Raw genomic sequence first — 14,121 nt, 5'->3', positions numbered from 1 at the left:
GATGCTTGATAAGAGAAACGGCATTGAATCGTCTGCAATTTTGACTCTAAACAGAAAGGTTTTCTCTCTTTGTTTTTTCCTTATAAAGGTAAAATTAGGAAACTGGAGTTAAAAATCCAAGCCCTGTATTTCTAAATTAGGGTTCTGCAGTGCTTGTGCACATTGCTCGCGGGGCTGTGGACTGCGGCACATCACCCCACCACCAACTGGAAGTCCCGGCCTTGCACCCAAGGACAGGGATCGGAAGATGGATTAACTCAAATAATGAAATTTCACATCAGCCTCTTTATTTATTTTTTTTAATTAATTTATTTAATTTATTTATTTTTGGCTGCGTTGGGTCTTCGTTGCTGCGCGCAGGCTTTCTCTAGTTGTGGCGAGTGGGGGCTGCTCTTCGTTTCGGTGCACGAGCTTCTCATGGCGGTGGCTTCTCTTGTTGCGGAGCATGGGCTCTAGAGTGCAGGCTCAGTGGTTGTGGTGTGCGGGCTCAGTAGTTGTGGCTCACGGGCTCTAGAGTGCAGGCTCGGTAGTTGTGGCGCATGGGCTTAGTTGCTCCGCGGCACGTGGGATCTTCCCGGACCAGGGCTCGAATCCATGTCCCCTGCATTGGCAGGTGGATTCTCAACCACCGTGCCACCAGGAAAGCCCCACATCAGCCTCTTTAAAAGAAAAAGAAAAGGTTTCTTCTTTTAGGGCAGCTCAGAGAGGGCGAATGAAGCCTCGGCTTTTCATTGTGGCTTTTATAGTAGGCTCATATCTTATGTTCCATGGATTCTTATCAAACCACAAGATACAAGTGTGTGAGGTTTTTTCAGAATATTCTACTTATTTAACGTGTATGTATTTATTTATTTATTTTGGCTGCTCTGGGTCTTAGTTGTGACACGTGGTATCGTTGCCGTGGCATGCGGACTTCTTAGTTGCGGCATGCATGTGGTATCTAGTTCCCCAATCAGGGATGGAACCCGGGCCCCCTGCATTGGGAGCGCAGAGTCTTACCCACTGGACCACCAGGGAGGTCCCTACAAATGTGTCTTAAAAACACATTGGTCCAAACAAAGTGAAAAGTATCTTTTGAAATGTAATCTCTCCCTGAAGCAAAAATTGAGAGATGCGATCTATGAAAAGGATGGCTCTGAGGCCCCGTGAAAAGCAATACTCGTAGTGGTTATAGAAACTGGACACTGGAGCGAAACTGCCCGGCTCTGCTGCTGACTCGTTATGTGACTTTGGACACTTCTTTGTGCTTCAGTTTCCCCAGCCATAAAATGGGAATATCAATAGTACCTTTCACTGAATTCACTGAATTCTCACAGCATTAAAAATATACATTAAAACACTTAGACTAGCATCTCAAATGTTGTGAGCACTATATGAATATTAGCTATTTTTACGGGAATCATTTTTTTTCACAATAGTGTGATCTAAAAGTCCCAGAACTATTATTTTTAAAGGACGGGATAGAAATTGTTTCATTTATCTGTAAGGCACAGCATCTAGTCATTTCCTTGATTTTGTTTGGTCTCATAAAGCAAACGAGTAAGGTGTTTGGAACTGAGCAAATTCAGTTCATTGTGGTAAGAGCACCAGAGTTCTCTTGTCTGAGAAAACTCTTACAAAACTCTGTAAGTTAAAGATGCAGAATTTTAAGATTTGTGAGGTCAAAAACTACATTCAGGATGTACTTATACCAAAAACTACATATTCGAACTCTACACTAAGCTTTATACTTTATCAAAACTCACTGAACTCATTGGGTAAGGTTTATTGAATGTAAATGTACCTCAATAAAACTTTTTTCTCTTTTAAGTTGAACTCATGATGGTGGGAATGTAGTAGGCATACAATAAGTATTTTTGACTACATGAATAATTAAATGAATGAATGAATGAATGGAGTCATTTCATTCTTCAGTGATGGATCATATGGGGAATTAGGACAATTAAGTGGGTTGAATCTTATGTCCTTGGTTTTGAAACTTTACATCAACTTCTAAAAGTTCGGTTTTAATAGTAAAGCTTAGGTCCTTTCACAGGTCCTTTCACATGTTTTGAAGGCCGACTCTACCCCACTCCCCAATTTACCAGATTTTCAGATTTGCCTTGAGAATGGAGTCAGTGGCTCCATTTTGTCGTGTGTCTGCTGGGGCTTACACATTTCTCTTTTGTGTGGCTTTGTGTTTTCTTTCATGTTGTCAGACACATAATCATGTAATTTAGTCTTTAAAGATAGACATTTTGATATAGTGACCAAAGAAGTTTTTAAGATTTGAGACCTTTACCAAAAATGAAATCCCTTTTATTCTTTCTAGAAATAGCAGTTGGTTTCCCAGGCTTGGACTCTGGGTCTCTATTGAGAAACCCTAGCCACCTGTAAGTTGAATAACTTGAGCATGATGATAAGCCATGTGTGTGAGCTAACATGGACTTTTCTCATTGGCTGTTAACATGAGGAGCTGATCTGGAGTCCCTGTAAAGTGTTTGATTCTGATTTTTTCTTGTATTTTCTCCTAGGTATGGCAGCAGCCAAACTCCTGCATGACTCTGGCCTGAATGTGATTGTTCTGGAAGCCCGGGACCGTGTGGGAGGCAGGACTTACACCATCAGGGTAAGACAATAATGATGGGCTGGAGAAACGTGACACTGAAGCTGAGTTTCTTGTTTCTTTCTGAAAGTCTTGAACTCCATTTGACTCTTTTTAAGAGAGTGAAAATTACTCTCCACAGCCTCTCAATTTGCTTCCTTTTCAATCCTTTTCTTCTGTCCTTTTTCTCACCTCATGATACTTGGCACTTGCTCAATAAATGATTGCACCAATAATTAGGTGTTTGAAATACATTAGTGAATAAAACAAAGACCACTGCCCTTGTGAAATGTATGTTACCTTTTTTTTTAGTCGGAGAACTATATAGTCAACAAACAAACAAAAACAGAAAAGGAGGACCTGCTCTGGTGTCCCTGACTATTAGGAATCCAGTTATGTTTGGACATGTTCAAACATAGGGAGTTTTTCTAGTCACTCTTTTTCAAAGGTTGGTCCTTAGTTGTTTCGAGTGAAGCTAATTCATAACCATATAGAAAACTTTCTACTGAACATAAGAGCAGTTTCAAAGGTTTGAATTAGGACCAAATATTCCCTAATGCTATTTTTCAAATGTCTGGATGAGCAAACCACAAAGGAAGTGGTCATCTCCTGGATGGACTTAGAGTTTATCATACTAGGTGAAGAAAGTCACACAAAGAAAGACAAATATCATATGATATCACTTATATGCAGAATCTTAAAACAATGATACAAATGAACTTACAGAACAGAAATAGACTCACAAACGTAGAAGACAAATTGATGGTTACCAAAGGAGATAGAGGGGGGAGGGATAAATTAGGAGTTTGGGATTAACAGATACACACTACCATATATAACATAGATAACCAACAAGGACCTACTGTATAGCACAGGGAACTATATTAAACATTTTGTAATAACTTATAATGGAAAAGAATCTGAAAAAGAATATATATATGTATATATACACATATATACATATATAAAAAACTGAATCACTTTGCTACACACCTGAAACATTGTAAATCAACTATACTTCAATGAAAAAAAAAAGAAAAGAAGTGGTCATTTCCTTTCTCACTTTTCCTCTAGTATTAGGTGCCTCAGAATTAGCCTGAGATACTAAGTAAAGAGAAATTCATCAATAATTCACAGCTTACAAATCTAAGCCACTAAAACCCAAAGCATGTTGTGGTATGTATTGAGAATGATGGGGTTCAGAAGTCTCTTGCCTATTTCAAGGTCAATCAATTTTGCTTTACATTAAGGAATGATTCAATAACTGTTAAGTTGCATGACTGAAGTAGAGTTGCTAACAGAATCCAGTTTTCTATAGATACACCTCAACGTGTGTCTAGAACCTATGAAATGCCAATTTGCTTATTTCAGGGCTGTCTTTTTTTTAATCTTACGAATAACATTTTCACATATATTTATTTTTTTTTCCATGGGAAAACAGAACCAAAAAGTTAAATATGTGGACCTTGGAGGATCTTATGTTGGCCCAACTCAGAATCGTATCTTAAGATTATCCAAGGAGCTAGGATTGGAGACCTACAAAGTGAATGAAGTAGAGCGTCTGATTCACTATGTAAAGGTAAGCCTGGACCAGCCTTTGAAGGATTTGAAGATTTCTCTATGGGTGTTTTCCATATATGAATTCCAGATCCTCCCCTCAGACAATCTCCTTCATCCTTGAATGATGCATATGTATTTTATAAGTATATTTCAACCATTCTGAGAATTTTTTTTTTTACTGTTATCTAAAGGAGAATTCTAAACCTATTTGGGAAGGTTATTGTTGAAGTGGTATTGCCCATTTGGTAAAAACTTTAACAAAACCAATAGAGAAAAAAACATTTGTGATTGATTTATTAAATACCTCTATTAAAATAACTGGGGCTCTTTCATGTGATACAAAAACCTGTGTATAGTTTTACTAATGCTGCCCTAGACTTCACATTATAGAGTATTTGCAATATGTCTAATGTAATATTTTGAAATTTGGTCATTATGTCCTATATATAGGCTAAACTCACTCTCTTAGAGATTTACATAAAAGTAAGTCAAGTCTCAAATTCCATCTTTCATGGGGAAGCTCCATTGATCCCCCCAAATTCCTGTGAGTTTACTGGGTTTCAACTCCCATGAACATTTGTGGCTCAGGGTTCTTGCTTCCATGTTACTTATGCTCATTCACATTCATGGCTGGTGACTCTCTTCTTTCCTTTGTTCTATGTCAACCTGGGTTCAAATTCATCTCTTTCTCTTGATTTTCTTCGGACCACCCCAAGCATTTTTGTACAGCAAAATTGAAGTTTTGAACAGTGTGGGTAAGGGGTTCAATTGCAAAAACATAAACAACTTAGAATTGAATACTGGACGTTCTAATTGTAATAAGCTCTTCACAAACAGTGTGCCCTGGGGATTTCTTACTGGCCACATTCCTCTGTGGATTCCAGTCTCCCACCATGTTTCTGCCTTTAGACTCTTCTGGCATCTCCCTGATCCTTGTTTTCCCAGCATCATTTTCTTGGTCCACAATGTCACTGATGTTCTCTGACAAGCAAAGAGTCACCTACCCTGGACCCCACTCTGAAGTCCCACGGAAGGACTGGCAGAGGTTTTGAATTTCAGTCTTTCCTCTCTCTTCCTCACTTGCCTCCGTAAGTGGAAGCAAGCAGTATAGAGCCAAGTTCCTCACCAGAAGAAATCATCCCCTTAGCAGACAGAAGAACTCGCAACAGTCAGTTTTGATATACATAACAGTGTTGACACCTGGATATTATTTGTGGGTCATAATATCAAGAAGGACAAATAATAGACTACATTGTGAATCATTTAATAAAACAGGAAATAAACATCTATCTGATTTGGTATAATGTGGGTAACATTTATACATACATTTATACATAAATGTTTTGGTTGATGTTCAGATTTTGTTTTATGAGCCTTTTCACCTGCTTCCCTATTTGTCTAGTGGAAAAAGAGACATATGAATTAGAAATGAAAATGTAGCATGGTGATAGAGTGTGATTTGTTGAACATCCATCAGCAACACTTAGTAAACATTCTTCATTGCGTTCCTCACTTTTATACGTAGCTCATCTTGACTGATTTCTTCTGTCTTTCTTGTCCTAACATTTAAGACTTGCAGAGACTGAATTCCCAGAACACTAGGATCTCTTTTAGGTTTCTCCCGACAAAGGAGATGACTAGAAATTATATTCACTTTTCTGTCTGTGTGTGGGCAGGGTTTCTTGGCAGTCAGGAGCTAAGTTCAGGACGCTTTGTTTATCTGGAAATCTTACGGCCGACATTATGTTCCTTGTTTGAAAGAGATTGCTTATAGTTATCAACTGTGGAAACGATGTAATACTTGAATTTTTCAGGGTGATGACCGACTAATGCTGCTTTCTTAATGTATTTCGTATAATCCACGTGCAGCTAAGAAACTAGAATTAAGCAGTATCTCTGACTTGATACAGAATAAATATATATGCCAACATTGCTTTGCATGAAATTCAAAATAAATGTTATTGCTTTTGAATTATTACAAAAGGAAAGCATGTTTATTGTAAAAATATAATAAAAAAATGTGGTAGAGAAAAACAATTAAAAAACCCCTCCAATAATCCTATCTAGAGAAAATCACTCTAAAATATTCTTTTGGTACCTAGATTTTCATGTTCCTATATTGCTGTTTTCTGACTTCTGCTGTACATGTTTGATATACTTACTTACTCTAATTAATCCTCATCCTGACACGATTGAAACACTAATGAATTTATGAAAACAAAGGTTTTTTTCAGTCTTGATAATGGTGCTAATTTGACCTCCTTGTGGCTGTATCCAATGAAGCGCTACACGATAATAAATAATAGTAAAGACCTTAGAGCTAAGAAGTCTAAATATTTGTTCTCCACCATCATCACCTCCATGTCTTTGCTCATATGTCATTTTTCTGATTTTGAACCTGTAAAAAGCATCTCAGATGACTCCATCCATTTCTGGGATTATTGAGCAGAACTCTGATAGCTGATCTGCTACTACATGCCAAAGAATGTAGTTCAGGAAGTTGTCTTCTCTGTCATGGTAGGCAGTACTTTGGCCATTTGGACATTACTCTCTATTACCTATTTCAATAACTACTCTTCCCAAGTGCAAATACTGTTCCCAAGTGGTTCATGCAAATATCTAGTATGTTTCTGCCTTGTTCCTTCAGTGGACCTGCATGTATTTCTCAACCCAAAGCCTGAGAATATCAAGAGTATCAAGTGTGTTACTTCTCATATTGTCAGATCCTGCAGTCCAAATCAGCCTGCTCAAGGACTCTGTTTTTTTTTCAATTTCTTACATGGTCGTTAAAAGAAGACAGAGTTTTACATGCAGCCTTAATAACATTAAGCTAGGGAATTTGGATATGATGGTTGGAATTGAAACTGGTGAAATGGAGCTACTCACAAAATGGGGCAGGGGGGTGCTACAGCAGCCCATGATAGGATAGCTATCCAAAGGAAGGGTGTGTTTCCCAAGAAACGAGGACTCCCAGTATCACCAGTTCTCTGATAGTTCTGGAAGAAATGGTCTGTTGACAGATGGGATGTGCTCATGCTAGGCCCATAACAAGCATGCATCAACCCCTGGTGTGCTGTGATGTGCAGGGCGTTTTTGCTCTCTGCCTCTGATCTGCCAGAAATGTTTCTATCTACTGAGTGGCATTCATTTTTAGTACTACAGGAGATCTGTCTTGTGTCACTAAAATGTGGTTTTCCAAAACCTTGTTTGTGATTCAAAGATGTGATACCGAGCTATATTGGGATTTAATTATCAGTGGGAAAAGTGATCGCTTCACCTCAAATCTATATAATTTAGAAGGTGTTTTCTGCACCTCTCAAATCAGTGATGCAGTCCTTCGTGCTTAACAATTATCGTGAAACATCTGTGGAAGTTTTTAATCTGTTTCACAAATTGTCATGCTAATTTCTGCTAGGATAGTTTAGAAGGCAGCTGTTTACATGCCTTGAAAGTGACTTGTGAAAAATGTTCCATTTTAGGGACTATCTCATAATTAAAAAGAAAAGATAAAAAATATAAACCTCTTGGGCTTCCCTGGTGGCGCAGTGGTTGAGAGTCCGCCTGCCGATGCAGGGGACACGGGTTCGTGCTCCGGTCCGGGAAGATCCCACATGCTGCGGAGCGACTGGGCCCGTGAGCCATGGCCGCAGAGCCTTCACGTCCGGAGCGTGTGCTCCGCAACGGGAGAGGCCACAACAGTGAGAGGCCCGTGTACCACAAAAAAAAAAAAAAAAAAAAAAAGAGCGTACAGTGGAAGCTAGATCTCTAATGATAAGACCAGTTGAGTGATCTGCTTGGAAGAGATCACTGTCACTCAGTGTTGGGGAACAGCAACAAAATTAGAGGCGAAATGTTGAAAAAGAAAATATTCAAATTTTAATTGCATTTGGCGAATGTAAACTGTCCTATGGTGCGGGACCTCAGCATCTCCCAGAAATCAGCAGACCGGGAGTGCCCAGTCCTCTTCAGACTCTTAGTATCCCCTTCTGCATGCCTCTCCCTCCAATCCTGTTAATCCAGAGAAGCCTGGATCAAAGTCCAGGGTGTACTTGCTTCTCTCACGATGACAGAAGAATCCAGAAACAGGTTAGACAAAATCTTGTATTTCATCCAGGAACAGCTGCCCCTTTCACATGAATGTCACACATGCCACACGGAGCTCACTGGTTCCGAGAGTCTGCCCGAGCTGAGATGGGCTTCCTGAACCTTCTCTTCCACCCCCACCCCCATTCCATTTCATTTATTTGTTGGAAACATATATGTCTTATCATCATGGGAAACGTTTCCCCCAGATGTGTAGAATAGTCATTTCCTCTTCAGCAAGTGAAACCCATTTGTTTAGTGATCATTCTGAAGCTTGTGTTAGTTATTCTGGAAACCACAGTACTCATTTGTGTTCTTTAGAAAATAAAGACAGATTTTCGGCATGTAATAATTTGCTGAAAATGATGCTTTCAGTGACTGGATGTGGAGCAATATTAGGGGATATGAGATGAACTTATTCTAAGCCTTCAAGGTTTCCTTTTAGAATTTAAAATATGATAAAATCAGTAAACATATTCTCTGTGTACAAATACACATGCACACACATCTGGATAAACTTAACAAAAACTAGACTTGTGGGTAACAGAGTTAGTTTTAAATTATACTGGAGGTGGAGGGTAGAGCATGTATAGAGTTCAGTTATGATGGTGAAATTCATGAAAGGAAACAAGCCTGTAGCTTAAATCCTGTGTGAAATTTTATATGACGTCTATACGATGTCATCAAGGGGTATGGCCAAGTAGCCCAAAGGAGATGCAATGACATGGGCCCAGCTCATCAGAGGATGGTGACTAATAAAGGTGATCATGTAACAGGTGAAAGCTTCCGCAGCCTGTAGGGATTGACAGGAAGTACAAGATGACCCAAAATGTGTTAGCCTAACTCAGCACACCCTCACAGAGCCCACGCCTTTCTATTGGCCTCTGCTGCAACCAGTAAATAATAACAGTGGTAACGTTACTCTGGTATGGACATCTAGAACCTTCCAAGTGCTTTCACACTTATGTCTTATTTGGACCTCACAAACGTGAGTCCCAAATAACTGGAAGTTATTTGGCTGTGAACTAGAAGTTTTGTTCCCATTTAACAGGTAAGAATATAAAGGCTAAAGAGATTAATTGCATATGGCAGGAAGCGATGGAGTCAGAGCATGAACTGAGGCGCCAAGAATACACATTGAAGAGCTCACTGTCCTCTGGATGGGAGGGTTTCTGTCATTTCCTTCCGAGCCCCAGCACCTAGCTTGCCCCTCTTCCTTCCTGCCAAACTTAACCTCTCACTTCTTGGAAAAACCCTGTTAAAGATCCACCTTTCCTTAAAATGTTCTGCAATTGACTCCAGTGATTCCACTGACTCCTTCCCAAGTCCTGTCTCCTCCTCACTTTCTTGATCACATTTTGTAATTTACAGTTATTTGTACTTTAAGATTATGCACCACACACACACACAACTTATTTCATTTATATTTGACTTTCTTGGATTCTTTTTTTTAATACTTTCACATAAAGAAGGCTTTTAGGTTTGCCTTTTCACTTATAAATATTTCACAAGTATTTTCTAATGTCATTAAAAGTTCTCTGTAGATACGATTTTAATATTCTGTCACAAGAACATTCTGTAATATGGTGGATATTTTGCCAGTCGGTTACTGTTAAGCTTCTACACTCTATTCAAATTGTCTAACATGTAATGCACATCTAATACAGGCGACTACTGTGCAGGGCACAGGGCTAAGTTATTGAATTTGAGACAATTTGGGGTGAAGTCGGTGTGGGATTTGTGGGATCAAAGATTTTTCTTTTAATATGAAAAGAAATAAACAACAAAAAAAGGAAAAGTGACTAAATAAAATAAAGCAAAAAAAAGATCCCATGGCACAATTAAACCAGGAAAAGACAGCAGCCATAGATCATAAAATTTGAGAATTGATGACAAGAAAGGGTTTCCAGTCCTGGCTCTTCAATCCCAGAGCCTACACCATTGCTGAAAGCAAACATGTTACAAAGTAAAAAATCACTAACAGGGCTTCCCTGGTGGCGCGGTGGTTGAGAGTCCGCCTGCCGATGCAGGGGACACGGCTTTGTGCCCCGGTCCAGGAAGATCCCACATGCCGCGGAGCGGCTGGGCCCGTGAGCCATGGCCGCTGAGCCTGCGCGTCCGGAGCCTGTGCTCCGCAACGGGAGAGGCCATAACAGTGAGAGGCCCTCGTACCGCAAAAACAACAACAACAAAAAAACCCCCACATCTCCAACAGTTTCTCTTAGAGCTTCAAGGTTGGTAAGTCTGCCTTTCCCAATCATCCAGGCGACAGTTTTGCCAGTGCTTTACCACTTTCTCTACCTTTCAATCCTGTGCCATTTCCTTTCTGGGCACCTGCACCCTGCCCACTAAGCTAATGGCACACAATTTAAAATTTTGTCGTAGCATCACTCCACTTCAAGGTATCATTAAATGATGATTCCAAATAAAGAACTCAAGAATAATGGATCAGCTTGGATGAAATTGGCGCTAAACATTAAATACCTTTAAATAAAGATTTAAACAAAGAATTGGAAGAATTACGACGCTAGTAAAGAATGTACTACAGACCTTTTTTAAAAAAAAGCCTTTATATGGTAAAAAATTATATAATCTATAAAATCAGAATGTGGAGAAGGTGAGAAGGGAAGAGGTATAAGAAAGGTGAGGGCTACTGAAATCTTCCTTCATAGCATGAAATCAGTATATACCAAAATAATACTTGTAGCTAATGAAAAAACAAAGGCTCAAATCTCTTAATGATTTTTATGATCTTTTGACTTTATGCTACAGGGCTCTTTCTCTTGGGTTATGCAACATTTATTTGAAGTTTAGCTCTTCCTTCAGTTTATGTTTCTTCCATTAAATTTAAGTACATTTATGTCAGTGAAAACAACAAATATGATTTGATTCTCAGGTGCTCGTATTTCTTTCTTTGCCCTTTCTTTCCTCCTTCCTTTCTTCCTTTTTTGTTTCCTTCCTCTTTCTCTCAGTCATCCATTCGTTCGCTTGTCCATCCATATCAACCAGCCAGCCAGCCAGCCATCTTTCTATATTGTAGACGCTTACACAGAAGTCTGGAATGTAATGTTATAGCTATTTTTTTAACCTGAATGGTACGATTTGAGGTAATTTGTTGCCTTCTTCATTGTATTTTTGAGTACTGCTTGAACTTTTTATGAAGAGCTCCTCTCATTTTTATTTTAAAAAATGCAATTAGAAAAAAAGACTCTAATTTTTTTCATATTCTTTTCCATTATAGTTTATAACAAGATATTGAATATAGTTTCCTGTGCTATACAGTAGGACCTTGTTGGTCATCCATTTTGTATCTAGTAATGTGTATTTGCTAATCCCAAACTCCTAATTTATCCCTCTCCACTCCTTTCCCCTTAGGTAATGATAAGTTTGTTTTCTATGCACAGACTCTACTTTTGATAGTTTATGGTCTATGAGAAGAGGTTAGGCCCAGTGTTTCCAGCAGATATCTGTGATTCTCACCTGCCTAGGCAGCAGTCTCCTGGGTGACACATCTATTAACAATAACCAAACTGCTTCCAGCCAGGCTTAGTGACTGAGCTTTGACCCTTTGAGTGTAGACAGTCTAGATCCCAAAGCAGCTGTTTGAATGCAAACCCTCAAAGACTCTTATCCTGGTATTACTGGGCCACAGAATTTTCGCAGTGTCTGCTACAGACACACACACACACTTCATCACTGACTTTTTTGGTGACCTTGGCCATGTTATTTATGCTTTTGTACCTTGATTTCTCCATTTGCAAAAGATGGACATTTGTACCTGTCCTGCTGAGTGCTTTGAGATTTTAAAGAGAAAGAGAACAGAAGACACTGATTACCATTATTTTCACCAAGAAGCCTTCTGTGATACACTGAAGATACTAAGGATGTTTTGATAGAGCTTGTTTCCTTTCCTTTTGAAAACAAACTTTTCTAATAGGCTCTGAGGAGCCTTACTACCAAGTAAAAATTTAAATGGTGAGACACCAGATAGGATAAAGCTTTACAAATTCTTTTCAAAAGAGAACCAGGCCAATAAACTCATCCTGAAAATATTTTTGTGGGCTCCTTACACACTGAAATATAACTTCTCTCACTTTAAAATCCAGTCTTCTCTTCTTTATTTAGTTCCCATATTACTAATAGGCTAGGACATCAGCATTTGGCTGCATCTAGACTCACATGCCCAGACGGAGTAAACAGATAATAAAAAAGAGAAATTAAAATCCCCCTTTTTAGTTGTGTTACCTTCTAAGTTTCCTTGCGCTCCACTCTTCAGATCCTGGCATATGGGACCATGGTTATTATTTGGCCCAACTGAGACCCTTTCCTTTGGGTTACTAAGTGCTGATGGTCTTGTAGAGCTGTCAGGAGACAGTGGGCATGCCAGAGCTTACTAATCCCTAAATAACCTAAGTTCAGAGAATCAAAATACATTAATTTTCCCCCTTTTGACAAATACGTGAAATCTGGACTACTCATTAAAATAGCTTAAAGCAGCACTCTATTAGAAATATAAGATGTGACACATATGCCATTTAAAGTTTTCTAGTAACCATATTGAAAAGTAAAAAGAAAGAGGTGAAATTAATTTTAAGAATATATTTTATTTAGTCCAGGATATCCGAAATATTATCTGAACTTGTAGTCATATAAAACATTATTTAATAAGATATTTTACATTCTTGTTTTGTATTAAGCTTTTGAAATTTGGTATGTATTTTATACTTATAGCACATCTTAATTTTGACTCGCCCCATACTAAGCACTTTATAGCTACATAATGGCTAGTGGCTACTGTATGGGACAGCAGAGGCCTAGAAAGTTAGCAAATGCTATGGATTTTTGCAAATGTTTCTAATCCATCTTCAGTTTTTTTAACAACCTGTCTAAAACATATGTCTAGATCTTATAACATAAACCCTACATTATGGCATAGATTAATTTTACTTATTCTAGCAGCTCCAAATATATGGCATCACAAAGAACTTGGAAGTAAACAAAGAGTGAAATTCCTTATGTGCCTGTTGCTTCCTAAGGGCAAACCAGCTTAGAATCCCTTTTTAAAAACTCTCCTAGGTGCCCAGGAAAATGCCATGTCCCTGAGATTTTCATGCATAAGGCAGCGAACAAGTTGGAACTAAACGAGGTCGAGATGGTCAGAGATACTGCCAGAGAGTGCTTTGGACACTTCTCAAAACCTTGAAGGACATTGCTAAATAAATTTAACGGACTAACTTCATGGAGAGCATAAATACTTTTTGTATGATGGCATTACCTTAATATTATTTTAATAAAGTTTTTAAATTGTCCCTGACTATGACTGACACTGGAGAAACCACAGAACTAACTGGCCCAAAGTGTTATAAAAGATTATTGGCTTAAAATATAGTTAAGGAAGATTCCCACAAGTAATGAGTTGTAGAGAAGATAAGGCTATAGTTCAGTGGAAGATGTTTATTTATTCATTTCATCTTTTAGCACACATGCTTCATGCAAAACTCTGAGCAAAAGGACTGCAAAGTGACCTGGAGCCTTTTACTTCTGACATTTACTGTTTCCTCTTTTTTAAGTTGGCAAATGTTAAGGGCAGCTGCTACAGACAGCATCAAGTCATGTGCAAACCAAGAAAAAAAAATCACAATTCATAATCACCTATAGTTCAGGCTCTCACATTGAACCAAACACACATGTGCATTGTGGTTCCTGAAAACTCAGTTCAAAATTGAATTTAATAGCAACAACAATAGCCAACACCGTTTGAGCTCTGAATATGTGCAAAGCACCAGTCTAAGCATTTGATATGCATTATCTCAATCCTCAGAAAAGCTTGATGGCCATTATTATCTCTTATTTACAAATGAGGGCACTGAAGCACAAGGTATTTGGGTGATTTG

General features: G+C 38.6%; 1 protein-coding gene across 1 annotated transcript in view; it reads left to right on the top strand.

Annotated features, from left to right (window-relative positions):
* The window catches only part of MAOB (monoamine oxidase B), a 102,155-nt gene that overhangs the window by 36,317 nt on the left and 51,717 nt on the right, over positions 1-14,121 (top strand). Inside the window, exons 2-3 of the mRNA XM_082610004.1 lie at positions 2,514-2,608; positions 4,026-4,163. Coding sequence (XP_082466130.1) covers positions 2,514-2,608; positions 4,026-4,163 — 233 coding nt within the window. The remainder of the gene's footprint in view (positions 1-2,513; positions 2,609-4,025; positions 4,164-14,121) is intronic.

This window comes from Mesoplodon mirus (genome assembly GCF_964341445.2).
Source record: "Mesoplodon mirus genome assembly, chromosome: X".
NCBI classification, from domain to species: Eukaryota; Metazoa; Chordata; class Mammalia; order Artiodactyla; family Ziphiidae; genus Mesoplodon; species Mesoplodon mirus.
Note: the sequence above shows the minus strand (reverse complement) of the source record. Positions and strands in the feature narration are given on the sequence as shown.